General features: G+C 34.9%; 1 protein-coding gene and 1 long non-coding RNA gene across 3 annotated transcripts in view; one reads left to right on the top strand and one right to left on the bottom strand.

The window, feature by feature from the left end:
• The first annotated feature begins 588 nt into the window (after positions 1-588).
• LOC118247894 (uncharacterized) lies at positions 589-3,459 on the top strand. Its single transcript, XR_004778609.2, has 3 exons — positions 589-704; positions 2,735-2,794; positions 3,384-3,459. It is a non-coding gene; the product is annotated as an uncharacterized LOC118247894 (long non-coding RNA).
• Positions 1,179-17,493, bottom strand: part of ATP6V0D2 (ATPase H+ transporting V0 subunit d2) — a 65,398-nt gene continuing 49,083 nt past the window's right edge. For both annotated transcript variants that reach the window (XM_035546309.2, XM_050709313.1), the window contains 7 exons: positions 12,540-12,711; positions 10,534-10,712; positions 8,623-8,702; positions 6,716-6,793; positions 3,400-3,576; positions 1,957-2,034; positions 1,179-1,418 (listed from right to left, as the gene is read on the bottom strand). In XM_035546309.2, coding sequence (XP_035402202.1) covers positions 1,257-1,418; positions 1,957-2,034; positions 3,400-3,576; positions 6,716-6,793; positions 8,623-8,702; positions 10,534-10,712; positions 12,540-12,711 — 926 coding nt within the window. In that variant the 3' untranslated portion in view covers positions 1,179-1,256. The remainder of the gene's footprint in view (positions 1,419-1,956; positions 2,035-3,399; positions 3,577-6,715; positions 6,794-8,622; positions 8,703-10,533; positions 10,713-12,539; positions 12,712-17,493) is intronic.

The raw sequence follows: 17,493 nt of genomic DNA, 5'->3' as shown, positions 1-17,493 counted from the left end.
AATATAACCCATTGGTTACATTTACAGTTTAAGAAGTATGGTTTTAGCTATAAAAAGGGTGAAGTTTTCTGGTTTTTGTGTATGTATATATGTCTGCATGTATGTGTTACAAGGAGAGAGATATCTCAGTTCTTAAAACCATGTTGCATGAATGTCTTCCATAATTCTAAGGTGTTGACATGATACATATATATATGTGTGTATATATATATATATATATATATATTCTGTTTACTCAGCAGGAAATGGATTTTATTACATACTCAGCTGAAGATTGAGATTTTCTGTGGTGCAGCCTGAAGCTAAGAAATCATGCAGAAAATCAACGTATAGCCTGTTTGAAATACAAGAGGGCAAATTTCTTGGATGGATTATGAAGGCAGAATGTTGATGTGGCTTTCAAAATCCTTTCTTTTTCCTCAGCAGAATTAATCTTGTCCTGCTACAATCTGGCTTCAACTGTCTGCTCTATTTTTAGTTACTGATCTTAGCCAGGTCCTAAATAGCTCAGAGCTGGTGTTGTTTGTGCCTGATGTAAAACTGATACAGACTTGGCTGGTATTTTCATTCATGTTTCATAATCTTCCCTAGCGCATACATGAAGATGGTATCTTTGGTGTGGCTGGAGGAGATAATTAAATTGCTGTGAAGTGGATCAGACACCTGCTGGACACTTATGGTGCACCTCAAGTGACCATAAAGAAGTAAGTGAAGACATGTTCATGACATCTCAGTTACTTATTTACACTTAACTCCAGAGACATCTCACAGTTACGAAGGTTCAGGAAGCTCTCTCTTGAGATTCCTTGAGGGGAATCTCATAGTAACCCTAAAGTTTATCCCTGTTTGTGTTGTAAGTCCTTCATAGAATCTTGTATGCCATGAAGAAGACTATAAGTGTAAGACAGAAGTAGTGTTTTTGAGAAAACTGTTGATTCAAAGTTAAGCATTAAAGAGCTTTACAAACATCTTTGGTATAAAACTTACTTCCACAAGAGAGAATGAATATGCATATAAGGCCTTTACAGAGACTTTTTATTGATCTTTTAAATTAAAATGGGCACAAAAGCTATAAATGAGTCCATTAATATTTCCTGATACATATATCTATAATTATATTACTTTTTTGTCACACTGCTCTATAGAAGGAGAATCAGTAATACAACTCAAAACATTAACTTTTAAAATAACGTTTTTCTTCTTTTATATGAAATAATACTTCTTTTCAGGCACAGTAGGGTTATAAATTCTCAGATTTAGAAAATTGGAATGTAGTTGTTAATTTTGGTTCTGTGTCTCTGAGAAATGCATTCAGCAATCCATACAATATTTCTGCATTCTTGTTCCTTTAACTTCACATAGGCATAAAATACTCCAAAATGAAACTGGTTATTGAACGCAAGCACATTCAGCTTTACCTGTGGAAAAGATTAAACAAGTATTCTGATAAAATATTAAAGAAGACAAATGGGATTTTTAAACAGGAGCTTTCATCATGAAAATTTCTACGTAACTTTGCAATCATGACTGATTAGGGGACTCTTGAGTAGAAATATAATTGAAATGTCATCTCTGGTTATCTGTTTTGGTAACAGACTACGGCAGCATTACAGGCAAGTAAAAAGTAAAGGGCAGCGGTCAAATATGTTCTTCAGTACACTATTCAAAGGAAATTTCACTAAGCATTTTACATGGTATGGGGTTCAGGTAGGCTATCAGGGTTGACAGTTCTATGGCTATTCTTCAAAAAAATGCCCTGGGATTTATTTTATTTAAAAAGATTAATCCTATTTCATTTCATTGAAAAGTCGGCAGTCATAGAAATTCTGTGTTTTTGAATACAAAACTGAATGATGCAATATAATAGAAACAAAAGCATAGTATCTCATTATTGTTTTAATTGTTATTCTAGTGGGGTAACTTTCATTTTGATATTTTATGGTTATAAGCTCTTACCTCATGTTCAAAAAATGCATCTTCCAGTGTCTTTTCTCCAGCGTCACTCCCTACACCCTCAAACACAGCCTTGTATTCCTGAAAGCATAGACAACCACACAATAGAAGTAAGGTACTTTTGCATTCTGTGTATCACAGCTATCTTACTTTACTTTATTAATTAATCTACATTAAGTAATCTTTCTGTGTGGAACTCATGTATAGATTACAATTTTCTATAAATCAAAAGTTGAAAGCATATAGTCACCAAAAATAAATAGGAAAAAAAAAAAGGTGTTTGTTCTTGTGTTTCTTATTGCCATTTCCTACAGCTTAAAGTAATTTTCTGAAGGCACTAAAAGAGACTGACTGCAGAATGACACATGACCTTTCACTCCTTTGGATATAGAGTACTGAACTTCTTGTACAAATAGTATCCATCAGAGCCAGAGTTGTAAATGGAGCCAAAACCCTGAACTCTGATTCTCACAAGGGTGATCATTTTATTCCAGTAGTCAGCTGGATTTGCTTTATCTGCATTAATATTGTAATCCATCAGTCTTATATGTAACTGGAATATTCTGCACAGACATATTTGACTTTGTTTCTTATATGTTACCTTTCTGTGTGTTTTGCTTGTCTGTGTGTTGGTTATGATTTTCCTATAAAGTAGCAATGCAATATAGATCTAGTACAATGGTTCCCAAATTCATCTAAACGTCCCACCTTCACATGAATATACTCGATCTGTACCACATTTGATATGGTGACGTACTTCTACCATTCTGCTTGTGCACAGGAACAGGTATGGAGAAATCAGTAGACTGGACATAATTTTGTTTGGTGTACCTACTTTGAGGTAGGTTAAATATTAAAAGTAATCACAGTACCAAAGCCAATTCACAGAGCAAATGTTCCATATTGGTTCATCTTTAATAGCAGTGCTAGCTGCATCAGTATTAATAACTCCATCTACTTCTTTGATTCAATCAGTGATTTAGAGAAAAAATTTATGAACAACATTTTATTTTTACAGTACCCTAGCAATGAATCAGGTTTTCAGTCATGTCTGGCATGAATTATTTGATCCTCTTGTTTTAAAATGACTTATGTTTTTGTGCCAAAATCAGGCAGCAGTTGTGAAGTGAACCTCAATTTGGGGATGGTTAATGAAGTAAGAACAGTTTTGTTTATTATGATGTGATTTAGTGGTATTTAAACACTGCTGTAAGAAGAGCTTTGTATTGCACTAAGATAATAAGTTACTCTATGTCCTTATATCAAAGGCCTTTGATTCAATATACTTATCTGTGGGATCTTTTGTATTTGTATCTTTGATGAATCCTTTATTCTTTGAAAAATGCTTTCAACTTATGTGAATTTTTGTTACAATTTTGTTGACATCAAGAGATGTTAAGTATTTTTATTTTCATTTTTTTTGTTTTAAGAAATTAGATTACATACTGCATAGTAATCTGCAACACACTTCACTTGCTCGTAGTCATCTGCATTGGCCAACAGGTGCAAGCCTTCTGGATACAGTTTTCCACAGGTTGGATATAGCTTCTCTCTGTCATCTTTACTCAGCTCAGTGCCAAATGAATTAATGGTGATGATAAAAGCACGTCTGTCTGCCTCAAACTTAATGCATAAAATAAGGAATAAACAGGCATTATTAGAGATCTCAGTACAAAATAACAGTTGTTTATTTGTTTGTTTTGTTTTTGTTTCATTTTCAGTAAGCTAAACTATGGAGGCTTAAAAAATGAAACTGTGAATTAGAAACATCTTATTTTACAAATTGGAAATTCCAGTTTGCAAATACTCGTTAAATTTTAACTAGAAAGTCAAACAGTGTTTTGCAAGCACAGCTTTTATTCTGTGAATTTTGTACTGAAAATATAAACACTGCTACTTCCTCATTCCCCTACTCAGTTGACAAGTTGTTGACAAAAAATCTCCTCACACATCCTTTTGAAGTTATGAAATAATAGTCTTAGAAATAATAATAATATATTGAAAGGGTCAAGAATCAATAGCACTGTTCTGGGATACCTCAAAGTGCTGCTGAGAGTAAAGGTTGAATGAAAAAATTGGAAAAAAATAGTTTCTGAACGCACATATTTAAAACAATGATTTAATTCTGTGGAGGAGGTTGTTTACCTGCCAAGTTAAAGTTTTCAAATGTTTCAAATAACAGTTATTTTTTAATACATAGAATCAAAGGCTATATTTCTTATCCCAGGTTTAAAAGCCTATAGTATCTACATTTTCCCTGCAGCAGCAGACTGAAGGTCATTTGGATGACTAGATCTTGCATTGTTCTTTTCTACAAGACAAAATTTGACCTGCCATACTTACAACATTAATTAAAAATATGGCAAATAAAAATAATCTTACCCAATTCTGTCTGATTTAAATCTGTTCTTTTGTCCTGAGATCTAAACTGACTATGGTTTTCTTTCTTCCCTTTATTATTATTTACCTTCATTTTTTAAGAACACGGAAGTGTTCACTCAGAAGTGTCTAAAAACTTCTGAGTGAAAATACAGCATATGCAGATTTTAGGCAGCTTGCAGCTTTTCCTGTGCTGCGAACTTTTGAACTGTTTTGAGCAGAAAGGTACCCTTTTCTGTTGAAAAAGACTGACAAATGCCATTGCGACACTGTTCTACAAATTTAGCAGTGAAGTACATAAGTCCTACTCCTATGTACTGGAACACTTTGTAACAGGTTCCCAGCTGCCCTTTGGCACTGACTTCAGAGTGAGGAAAATGAATAAACAATACAGAAATAATGAGAAGAAAATAAGTGTGCTTGAAAAGATTTCTAGCTAATGAGTAACAGGGCCAAATTTGACTTGCCTTATTAATACGAACAGGCATATCAGCCCTAGTGAAACTGTTTTGGAAGGATGAATGCTTTGCTTTTTTAACCTATTAAAGCCATGTAGAATTTAGCTGGTAGTTTTGTAATATTTTGTTGGAAAAACATGCTCAGAGGCAATTGCAACTAATGCTACCAGGTATGGGGCCTAATCCTGGGGTGGTTCCCAGCTTGAGAAAAATTGCAGAATCAGTCCCATCCAGCCAGACCTCTCAACTCATCAAATTATTGGCACACAAGATTCTCCGTAGAGGGTAATGTCAGGATGCAGATAGTTATTCAATTCAATTCAATTACTTGGGCCACTTCATTGCTGCAGGTTAGGGTGGAGTCACAGGATGACCATTTGCTAATTGCTTTGGTTTCCCTATGGAAAACTGAAGCTTTGTGTTTGCTACCTGAGTATTAGCAAGGCACCCTGAGAACAGGCCCAGCACTAGCTGCAGTGCAGTTTCTTGTCAGATTCAAGGTTAAATATGCAACATTTTTTGTTCAAAGAGAGATCACCAGTACTTTTAATGTGGTAGGTTGGCAATATGATGGTCAAGGAGTTGGGGATTTTAAAATAGAAAACTCATTTTGGCAGAATAAATAAAAAATATGCTTTTGAATAACCAATTTTTGGCTTTTTGTAAACTCAACAATCTACCTTCACATTATTAAAGTAGAAAAGAAAATCTAGAGAAAAGTTTGCTGACTGACATTAGACAGGGATTTTAGAAGAGCTTATAATGAACCAAACTGTTACCACTCATATAAACAGAGTTTTACAATATGCTTAACCCAATGTTAGTTAGTAATCTCTCAGCATGAATGTCGAACTAAAAATGAACTTTCTGCAAAATCTGAATCACTGAGAAATGTCTTTACCTCTGCCAACCAATCTCTTGATTTTTGTTTTTCAGAAAGGAATAGTCAAAATATTTAATTTCTGGACGATTCAACTTGATTAAGGATATTTTCTTTAGAAAGTAACCATAACATTTTGAACTGGTAAAATAAAACATCAAATTGCATTTTCCTATTAGTATGTTATTTCATAAGATATAATTTAGGCTCATTCTTCCTTCAGGGATGAGCTCCCAGGGTTATTATCTCTCTCCAAAATGTAGACTTTTAGCATGAGGTCATAAAAGCTCAGTGAATTTTGTTCAGTCAATTTGCAGAGTACAAGTTTTGCTTACCCAGAAAAAAAAAAAAAAAAAAAAGGAGCTGAAAGCTGAATGCTGAGAACTCAATTTTATGAGTGTGCCTCTTTTTTTACACTAACAGATATGAAAATATCATTCACTATTCTGCAGGTATTCTTTGGTGAGTAGGATCTTAGGAATGTTGTATACCATGGAAAAAATAAGTGCTTAACTTTTCTGAGTTGAGACACAAATCCTGAAATGTTGGACTTTTCTGAATGCCACTCAACTATAACTTCAACCATTAATTTTAATAGAAGAGTAAATAAACATGATGGTGCCATGAAGTTTAAAAAATATTGATTCATTCATATACAGTAATGCCAGAATGTAGCTATACCAAATTTAATTTTGGTCTAGGAAATGTAACAGCCCCCTTTTTATTTCTTTATTCTCTCTATATAATACAGAAATATGTTAAGGGGCAACAGTGTAAGATTAGTGAACCATTTTTTTTTGTTCTGCTCTCTGTTCTAGAAAAATATTAACTGAGGCTAACTCCTCCCTGGACTAGCTGTTTCTCAACTCAGGAGGTAAAACTCATTCTAGAATAAAGACTTCAATACCTCTCAGCAATACAGTTATTATTCAAACATCTGACAAATAACTGCAAATGGAGAGAGAAGAAACAGGAAAAGCAAAGTGACTTAATTATAAAAGCATTTTGGAGTACTTTCATGTACAATGAGTGAATTTTTTCTTACCTCAAGAATGGGTCTCATTATTTCTGCTGTAGTACCTCCTTGTTTTTCACAAAACTTATAGAACGCCTCAAGATAAGACTACAAAAAAGAAGAAGAGAAATATTTTAAATGCTACTTAAGAAGTTGACCACATAGTCATGAATCTCATTTTTAAATACTTCCATTAACTTTGATAATTCTACCTATGAATTTAAATTCATTTATGTGCTTAATTACTTTGCTGGATTGAATAGTAAAATGCAAATATCATGTTCTTACAATATTTATTTAAATGTTTCTTAAAGATGTTACAGAACAAATATTATGCTTTGTTTGCTCTCTTTTGCATTCATAAAGAATGAACTTCTTTAGCTCCATTGAGCTTCCACTGCATAATAAGCAGATGGCTGAGGGCAACTGCGTTTATAGTGTGGAGGAGGGGATTTGGGTATATGCCACGGTTGTTTGGCCAGCACTATGAGGATACACAAACTAATCCCTACTACTCTACCCTTCAAAACCCTGGATTAGGACAGAACAGAGGACAAAGCTTCTGTAATAATGGTCTGCAGAACCCTCTGGTCTATTGAAGAGTCCCTCCTTTGCACCCATTTCAATACACCTGAGCAGGAAGAACCCTACATACCTCAGAAATGTTGTTCCTTCACCTCCCCCTCCCTCAAAATACTGTCTTAAGGAACATTTATGTTATCAGAATGCATTTGCTACAACTCCACACAATCTTGTTGAAGGAAGCTGTCAGTAGCTATGCAATTAAGTGAATTTTAAGTAGAGACGTCTTGAGGCGGATTTGCTGCATGGGAGTTTTAGTCAGGTTCTGTATACTTCTGATAATAGAGCTGAAACATAATTGATCACATTGACAGCTGAAGCAGAGGAGAAAGGATATGTTAATAATTTAGAAGTATTTGCAGAATGATCCCCCTGACACTTAGCAGAGTGAGAAGAAAAAATATAAATATTAGTTTTAATAAGTGTAAATTTGTGGTAATACAAATATACAAATACAGGAAATAAGAATCAAATCTGTATGTTATCAAATAGAAAGTGTCTAGTTTATTAGTAACTGATATTGTTAAGAATAATAGGAATTAGCAGAGTATTTAAGAATTAAATATCGTATTGGGAATTTAAAAATATCATTTCTAAGACAAACAGAAGATTTTTTTTTCTTTCCCCTTAACGCAATCAGATCACTTTAAGAATACTTCCTGCAGTCTGGGGCATCCACTGTGAAAGACAACAAAAAATCTGAAGAGAATGTGATGGGAGAAACCATTAACAGGATGAAATATGTACAGCCTTTAAAGACACCACCATAAAAGTATTGATCTGTGTGCTAATATTTGTAAAGTACCTTGAAAACACAAGGCACATGTTAGATGCATATCCTTCTGGTAGTGTGTTGTAGCAATGCTAAATATAATTTAAAAAAGAATGAAAATTAAGCAAAAACATTAATTAAAAAAATGCCATCTAGACTCAAAGCAATTAGACCTTTTTCAAATCACATTTACCTTTTATGAATAAAAATAAATGTTAGCCAAAAGCCTGCCTAGGATTATTTAGAAGCTAACAGTTCTGTGGCACTTGGTAGACAAAAGATTTATTCACAAACAAATGGATCTGGATATTAGCCTGACATCTAAAGCTTTTTCATTAATGAGATATTAAATTAGATTTTGGATGCAGACCTAAAATTTGAAATCTCTTCAAACATTGGAGTAGAAATCAGAGGAGCTGGATTTGATTCCTGGACTTGTCATCATCCAGGTGACCTTAGACAGCTTGCTTCATCTCACCACGCTTCTGTTTCCCCATCCATAAAACAGGGTTAATGATACTGACCTCCTTTTCTAAAATGCTTTTAAAACCCCAAGTATTATTGTTATGTTGCAAGAACTTGCCTTGTACAGTTTGTTGCGCATTATTTCAATGTTCATTTCATCCAGGTCATTTTCAGACAAGCAGTCTTGAAAGAAAGCAGCTGAAAGTAGAATTTATTATATTGCAATATGAATGTACATGCTGGTAATATGCATCTATTGTCTATTGCCATTCACCAGTGCATGAGCAAGGATCTGATATTTCTGTTGTATGAGATAGAGTGATACACAGAGAAGAAGAGAAATTCTCTTGATTTTCTGCTTATCCTTGTACTCCCTCCTTTTTAATAAGAATCTGTTGTGAAGAGAATCAATCAGTGCAGCAGTCAGAGTCCACATCTCCAAAGACCATCAAATGGAAAATGTTAATGAAAGCCCTAATCTTCTCTGAAGTAGATGGTTTGGTCATTAGGGAGATTTCCCAGTGAGGAACATGAAAGATAATTTTTGTCCTAAATCACACAGGTATTCTTCTGTTGTTAAGGAGAATCCTCTTTCCTAGTTTACCTCTTCCTCTTTGGATATGTTTGTCAGTGGGAGAAAGGAGGATGCAACTAGAAAGGGGCACATGCTTTGACCTTGACCATCTGTGCTTCTGGGTCCTCTGAAGAACTGGCTAAAGAGCGAGCTTTTGAACAGGTAGTCAGGGGATGAAGTTCATTTATGTGTCTGGGCCACTTAAAAATACTATATTAATAACTGGCAAAAGTTTTGGGGTCTTCTCCCTTGTACTCTCCCAGCATCCAGCTGGGGGATGAAAGACAGTAGGGGGCATAGCCCTGACAGTTTCCTTGAGTATCTGATTGTCCATGAATTTCTGTCATCTTCTTAAAAATCTGATAATGTTCAGTATTAAGCATAATAATAACTGATAATAACAACATTTGATAATAATAATAATTGATAGTGCTCAGTAATATATATATGTATATATGTATTAATGTACATATATATAATATACATTATATACGTTATATAATATGTATATATGTATTAATTGGCAATAGATTAATTTTCAACAAGTTTAGTCTGTTTTGTCTGCAACACCAATTGGTAAGGGATCTCTGTTTCTATTTCAGCCCACAAGTTCCTTTTTTGTCCATTTTTTCCCCCGTCCCAATGGAGGCAGAGAGAGAGCAAGCAGCTGAGTGGGAGTCAGGCTTCTGTCTGGGGCCAACCCATGAACCCACCATACCTTCTTGAGCAGCAGAACCCTAAAACACACACAGAGTACTCAAGATGAGGGCACACAGTGCTTCTGTAGATGGTCAAATCCATTCAGATACATCTTATTCTCTGTACCCTTCCCAACAATGCCCCACAACTTGGTATTTTTTTGTTTGTTTTTGTTTGCGTTGGCTACTGCAGCACATTGAGGAGAATTTCATCCAATTTTCAGAATGTGAAGTTCCCAGCCCTGGCTCTATTTTGCCTTTAGAATTATTCCTTCAGGATGGGATTGTCTGTGTGCTTGAATAATGTCCAAATCCTCAGGAGAGAGATTCTAGGTTATACCACAACATCTAATATTTATTAGTAACTGTCTGTTTCTTGATCCTTAGTGGGGGATAGACAAGATTTTATCTTACATTTTTTAATTATAGATGCAGGTGTTGAAATAAAAATGTAGATGCTCTAAATCAATGGCTACTTTGGGTATAAAAGATATCCATTACTCTTCTTGAGTAGCATGTTTTCTTTGTGTCTGCTATCAAGGCTGATACAGAAACTGTTAATAAATGTTACCAGAAAAAGTCCTGAGCACCACTTCAAAAGTGCTTGTTCCAGTTTCATCAGCCAATTATTTAAACATTTTTTGTTACCAAAGCACAGCATATCCAGTGGAAAACATGCTACTCGATCTCAGATGTTCTCAAGTATACAAAATTAGTAGTTTCAAGAAGCAAATAAGAAGTAATTTGGTATTCCTACCTAATGGTGTGTCAACCAAAATTGCATTGAAGAGCTCTGTGGGGTTTGAGGCAATGCTGACTGCTTCCATTTGCTCAAAACTCCCCAGTGGATGGCACTTGGGTACCAGTTCAGCTATGGGTCGCTGATGTAATGTGCCAGTTATTAAAAGAATTACGTTGTCAATCATGTAGCTGTATCTGTATTTGAAATAAAAAGTAAAATAAATGAACATTAGCTTTATGATGAATTTTGGTTTGAAAAAGTACAAAAGCAAGATTTTTGAAAATTAGTAAAAGCACTAAAGTCAGAAATGACCACGGTATTTGCAGGTATTTATATTCACTCTTTATCAATGTCTCATTTATCAAAAACAAACAGAAGTTTTAAAATTGCAAGTAGGCAACACAGTTTTTGTTTTAAACCACATGATGACTGGTTTGCAAAAGAGACATTTTTAAAGAAGGGGAAACTGAAACATGAGTATAATAAGCATAGCAGCTGTGAAATGTGGGTTTGATATAAGTGACAATGCATGGTATTGAAAAGTAAATCACCTGAGCTAACAGCTTCTATAGTTTGGGATTTTGCACTAAAACTGCAGAGTTCATGCAGATGGACCAGTCTTAGGCTTTCTTCTCACTCAGCTTTAAACATCCTCTCAGGAGAAAACTATGAACAGAGTCTCACAGATTTCTTATTTATTGCTAAAAGTTTTCAGTAGAAGTTTTCTATGAGCTTCTTACTAGTTTTGCTGTTGGAGACTGGTAAGAGTTTCATCAGTGACTCAGAAATGGAGATGTGAAAGCTATTCCCTTGGGATGCTTATAACAAGGATGCCAGTCTTCAGCTTGTGCTGTAGGTTCAAAACACAGCTAGCAACATACAGAGATTACTATGATCTCACACAAAATCTGTGACAGAGCTCAAGGATCTGGTGATACATAGTTCAGTGATGCAATGGTTTTGTTAAATATCTTAAACTAATGTCTCATTTATCACAAAACAACAGCATACAGAGTGTATGCACACATGTACATATGCATGTCAATCAGTATAAGAAAAGAGCTGCCATAATTTTCATATTTTCACTTTCATTTCTCTGAAGCAAAACCTAAACATTGTATACCAATAGGTTGTAGCTGTCTGTCCCAGGGCAGTCTCTAAGATCCTGTTGATATAACAACCTAAAACTGATTAGTCACACTTGAACAAAAAAATAAGAATAACGATACTTTATTTTACTGTTATGATAAAAATATTCCTTGAAAGTAAGATGAACAGTCTTGTGATCTTATCAGAATACATTAAAAAGATAAGACCAAGGGGAGTAAACAGTTAAGTAAAATATTCTAGTGACATTTCACTAATCCATGTTGTTATACTGTTATAAAGCAGAACCCCATTCTTTCCTTAACATTAAGTCATTTATTTACAAGTTTTGTCTGTTTATAACTGCATAGAGATCAGAACTTTCTCTTCATCTGACATCAAACAGCACTTGTGCTTTTAAACAAAGCCACTTAGATCTAAGTATCTTGCTACATACAACATAAAGTTGTTCTGGTTTTAATGTTCAAATGGTATAAAAAGTATGGTGGGTATATGATGTGTAGTCTTTAAACAAAATCTAGAATTTGCCATATGCCTAGGAATTAAATCACTGGATATCATGAAATTGTTCATCTTTCATGAGTCACCCCCACAAACTTATTTTTGCAAGTTCTCTGACTTAAATGACATTTGAAAATAATAATAGTTTTTTCTCAATCTCCACCACCACTCTAGGCCCTGTACGCAGTAAAAATCTGCTTTTCTTGTGTTCTTTAAAATAAGTAGTTGCAAAGACAACAAATACTTTCAGAATAGATATTAGAAAATAAGGTATGTAAATATTACAGTATCAAAGTAATTTCACTATTTTTGAAATTTAATGTAAATTCCACTAATGTATTTACATTGTTTTAACCTGAAGCTGTGGTTTTGCTTTGAGTCTATAATTTAAGCAATGTGGTAACAGTACTTACGTGATAAAATTCAGAAAAGTTGCAAGTGGTTCAAAAGCATGGTTTCTAAAGTAATGAAATTCTGTGAGTAGCTTTGTTTTCAGTTTATCATCAATGGTGGAAATAGTGAGAGGGCCAGGTTCATTAGCCAAAAAGTTGCCATAGTCTGTAGTCTGTAGATGTAACTTTAGATCTGAAATTAGATTCAAGGAAGATCATGAAAATAAACTGCCATTATATTGTCTACAAATTAAATCAAACAATATTTAAAATGTTCCTTTGTAATGTTATATTTTCATATGAAGGGTCTGATCATACATAAGATTTTACCACAGATGATACAGAGTAAATGCAGAATTACTGCAAATTTATACTACCTTCTCCAAGTAAGACTCATTGCTACAAGAAACCACAAGTAGTTTACACCTTTGCCATAAGTTTTACTCGTAAATTTAATTTACAGTCACAACAAGCTCAGTGTTAATTACCGCTGTCCCTCACCCCTTCCCAGTTCAATGTTTTGATTTCACAGATTTATTCAGGGCACCAGTATTGAATCATTATAATGTGTCAGTTTTGTCTCCTGTGATAGGGTGGACTGTTATGTATCAAAAAGAATCATCCTGTAACTTTGTTAAGATCTTCAATTTTCATGTGAAACGTTTAAATCTCATGTAAGACTATAATCTCATGTAATCAAGCTGCCTGAAGAAAATGAGAGAACACATCTTGCCTGGCTCAGACTCTGGTCTCCAAATGAGGTCTGCAGGAGAGTGCTTGAAAGGGCACAGTTACCCTCCCTTAGCATTTCTGTTTTGGCTTTGCCTGATTTATGGCTGCTATTAACAGATCCTAAGAAGCTGTTCCAGAAACTTGGGTTATCGTGACATTCTGCCAGGGCTCCCACCATGGTAACTGGAGAAAACGGGTTGATTAGACAGCAAAGTTGAAAGAATCTTTTATAATATCAAAGAATTAATTTGATAAGTTTCCTCTGCTAGCTATTTTCTACCATGAAGCATAAGTAAAGATGTGAACCAGTTCTTAGTGTTCAAAGCAGTTTAACACTTCCTTTTAGAAAAGGCCCTGCTATATTGTGTAATTATGTTCAAATGATTTATTAAAAGTACCATAAATTATAGATTGAGATAATGTTATAAGGCTTTAGCACTTATAATTATTAGATTTCCATATAAAAAGTGAAATGATATTTAGGGAAATGAATAGCAACACTCCCACCAACTGAATTAAGGGTGTGTCTACAAGATAATTTAATATGCATTAGCAAGGTGTGCATTTATCAGTAGAGTAGCTACTCTTTCCTAACTCCCTGCATGCATATTTTCTTAGTATGCCTACACTGAGACTTAATGCAAAAGAACTAGTGCATTGCAATTCTGACTCCTAAGTCTAGCACTAACACTACAAGATAGATAACCCTTAGAGTTTTTTATGTGAGTTTTGCTGGCACTACAGCTCATTCCAGTGACTGCATCAATGCACTGTTTTGGATAGGACAGTGTTGCTCAGCTAGCACTCTAGAACTGGTAGCATTTCTCTAGATTTTCCTGCATGAGATTGAAGTCATGCTGTCAGTTTAAACTAATTGATTCTTAAAATAATATAGGTCATCACAGAACTGTTAATGAAAGAGAGCACTGGGGAGTTGTTTTTTCCATCATCAGAGCCATATACCAGGAAATAGTCATAGTTTCAGTACAGGTTTCTATCCAGGAAGAAGAAAAAGAATCCAAATATGAAAAAAGGAAAATTACTTTATTCAAGAGAAAGATAAGAAAGGTGACGGAGAGAAACAAAAATGCAGATTTATGACTAGAAATTTATCTAAATATTTAAGACCAACTTAAAAACAAAACAAAACAAAAAACAATGCAATAATATTTTCATATAAGAGCTACATTTCCTCTGCAAACTGATAATTTTTACTTTCTCTTTACTGCAAAGAAGGTAAAAATACTCGGTGTACGGTGCGATTACAATACACTACCTCATTACATGCAGAGAGCCAAAATCTAGCTTTCCTCAAATCCTTTCCAAATGAACCAGATACCTACCTTGAGTCACACTCTGTAAGTGCGTTCTGGACACAGTGGTTTCCAGGAGCTTAGTACCTAAAGCAGACTGCAAAACCCAAATATCAACCCCAAGTATTGACCATTCTGAAATATGTTTAGTATAATGTGATGAACAGAAACCAAAACCAACCTACTGTGTGTAGTGTGTCTCTGACAAGACTGTGATTGTCTGCCTTGGTTCTCTTATTGTCTGAGTGGTTTCAGAATCTCCACCAAATCGCAAGGTATAAAAAAATATTAGCCATAACACATGATATAGTCCTACCTGGCTCTCAAAATTATGGAGGAAATACTATGGCCAGGAATATTGGATGAATGACCCTGTCACTTCCATGGCCTATTTTAGAGAAATATTTCTTCTACCCAATTTAATAAATTCCAGCATGCATACTGTATGTAAAAAACAGTAGTCAACCTTACGCCATAGCCTTGGCCAGAACAATTGAGAAAATAATAATCAACAAGCTCCAATAATATAAATCAGGATCATAAATCAGAATCAGAGTTCACACCATGGCAGAGAGAGGCTAGTTTAAGATGAGTGTGGTTAAAACACAAAGAAAGAGTACTGGAAGAAGTTGAACCAAGCATTAGTCTGGTCTCTAAGCATCAAGCACACAGAGTCTTGTCTGACTCCTCACTTTAATAGCCAGCTACCATCACTTTTCATTTACAGTTATTTCAGCTGCTGCATGCTGGTGTTCCAGCATTGGCAAGTTGTGAACTTATTTCATTGGTGGGAGCAGAGCTGGACTGCTTATCCTCCTGTGACCTAGCCTCCCTTCTAGAGAGCAGCACTCTTTCCATCACACAAGGAATCAAGGAAAGAACAAAGCACTGAATGTAAAACCTCACATATTCTGCCTCAGTGCCAGCAGTGTTGCTCTGGGGATCCCATTCCCCCGAGACAGATGAAGCTGTAGGGCCAGACTGGTAGCATGCCGTGTTGCAGAGGTTCCAGCCAGTCTTGCAGACCACAAGGTAGCTCCATGAAAATGATAATAATTCATACAAGCCAAAAGGATGTCTAAATTCAGCTGAAGGGCACTTCTCCTCTCTGTGTGGCCCTGAATTGAGAGGACATAATGCTAACTTAAGCCACTTAGCAACCTCCTTTTTAACTTTCCCTTTCACTTTTCTATGTACCCTGTTATTGCCAAGCAGATGTAAAGCTCTAAACCATGTTTTTTGCTTGTGGTTCTTCTGTGTTGGCATTATGGTTTCTCCTCCAGAGATATCAGAACCACTTTGAAATTAAAAGATCTTTTTGATTCTATTTATGGGTTACTTGGGGTGGTTTCGATTTTGTTTCTGCTTGTTGGTTTTAGCATATTTGTAATATTTTTAACTTACGCCACTTTTTGTGGTCTGGTACAATGCCACAGAATGCACAGTGGTGTAAATTTATTACCTTTGAATGTGAATACATGAATTGAAGGCATTATAGGACAAGCAAGGTAGTACTACAGCACAAGTGCATATGCTGGATCCAGCTCCATTTTCTGTAAGGTTAATGGTCTGCTTTTGGTGTACTGTACACTTGTGATTCAGCTTCAGTACTAGAGCATCATTTATGTGTGGAGAGGTTTGTATAATTAACCCCATTTACAAATCCAATATTTCTCTTATTTTCATTTTAAATAGTATGCTTGGTAGATAACTGACGGCAACCTGATAAAAAATAAAAATCTTTTTCTACAAGTAGAAAAATGCTACAGTGGAGATAGTGATGTTCTGAAGCTGATTAGGAAAAAAAAAAAAAAAGGAAGTGATAGAGGGTACTAAAGATATTCTTGTAGGCAGCTTGATGAAGGCTGTTCTTGCTGTAGCTGAAATGCATTTACATTCTAAAATTGAATGAACATTAGAAAGAAGAAGGTTCAAAAGTAAAAAAGTTGCTGTTCTTTCTACTGTAAGTCTTACTTAAGAAATGATGTCACCTCTCTGTTGTGATCTTCCCATAATGAACAGGGCACACTCTTAATAAAGGTTCAGATACCTCAGTAATATTTAAAAACTACTCCCTGGTTGTAAATATCTTTCTTGTAAAATCACTAAAAATTTAAATAATTTTTAACCATTCTTGTGTCTTTTGAACAGGAGCAAGAATTCTTTTGGAAAGGGTGAGGAAAATATTTTTTCCTTGTATGTTTTTAAAAATATTTAAACTTGTCTATTTTTTATCTTATTCAGAAATAGCCAGGATTTTATTTTATTTTTTTCATGGAGCCTTTGGTGACATCATCTCCTGAGTTCCTCTGCAGAGAAAAATGGAGTAAGAACAAGGTTTAATGATTCCATCATTCTGTCTTTCCTGTCCTTTATAGATGTCTGAAGCTGTATTAGCTTTTCCTAAACCATGTGTAAACTCATGGAGCAGGACCGTTCAATTTAAGCAGTTAAATGCAATATCTATAGAGTCCTTAATTTTCATAGATCATACACTGCTGGTTTTGTCCAGCTGACATAAAGAATATATTTCAGTTCTCAGAGTAAGTGTAAGTAAGTGTTTACATGTGTTCTGTGTGTCCAAACTGCCACTGTATGAAATGAAGAGCTGATGCAGCTCTCCAGCTTATCAACTGGAGTAGGCACATGCACTTGGTCAGTTCAACAGTTTCTAGATCCCATTGACTGTACTGAAAAATCTCTTTAACTATGAGAGGATTTTTTTCTAGCTGACAGCTAAATACCTACATCTACCTATTTAAATGCAGCTCTTTTAATCTGCAAGATTAATGGTGTGCAACCTTCCCAGGCTTATACTGTAACAGTTTAGACAGCCTCAAGACTCTGATGCATGTGGGAGTCATCACGTTCTTCACTTCTCATTTCCTCAACTCTATCACTGCATAGACAAAGCAGCTGAAAACAGAATG

The sequence above is a fragment of the Cygnus atratus genome, chromosome 2 (assembly GCF_013377495.2).
Source record: "Cygnus atratus isolate AKBS03 ecotype Queensland, Australia chromosome 2, CAtr_DNAZoo_HiC_assembly, whole genome shotgun sequence".
Taxonomy (NCBI): domain Eukaryota; kingdom Metazoa; phylum Chordata; class Aves; order Anseriformes; family Anatidae; genus Cygnus; species Cygnus atratus.
Note: the sequence above shows the minus strand (reverse complement) of the source record. Positions and strands in the feature narration are given on the sequence as shown.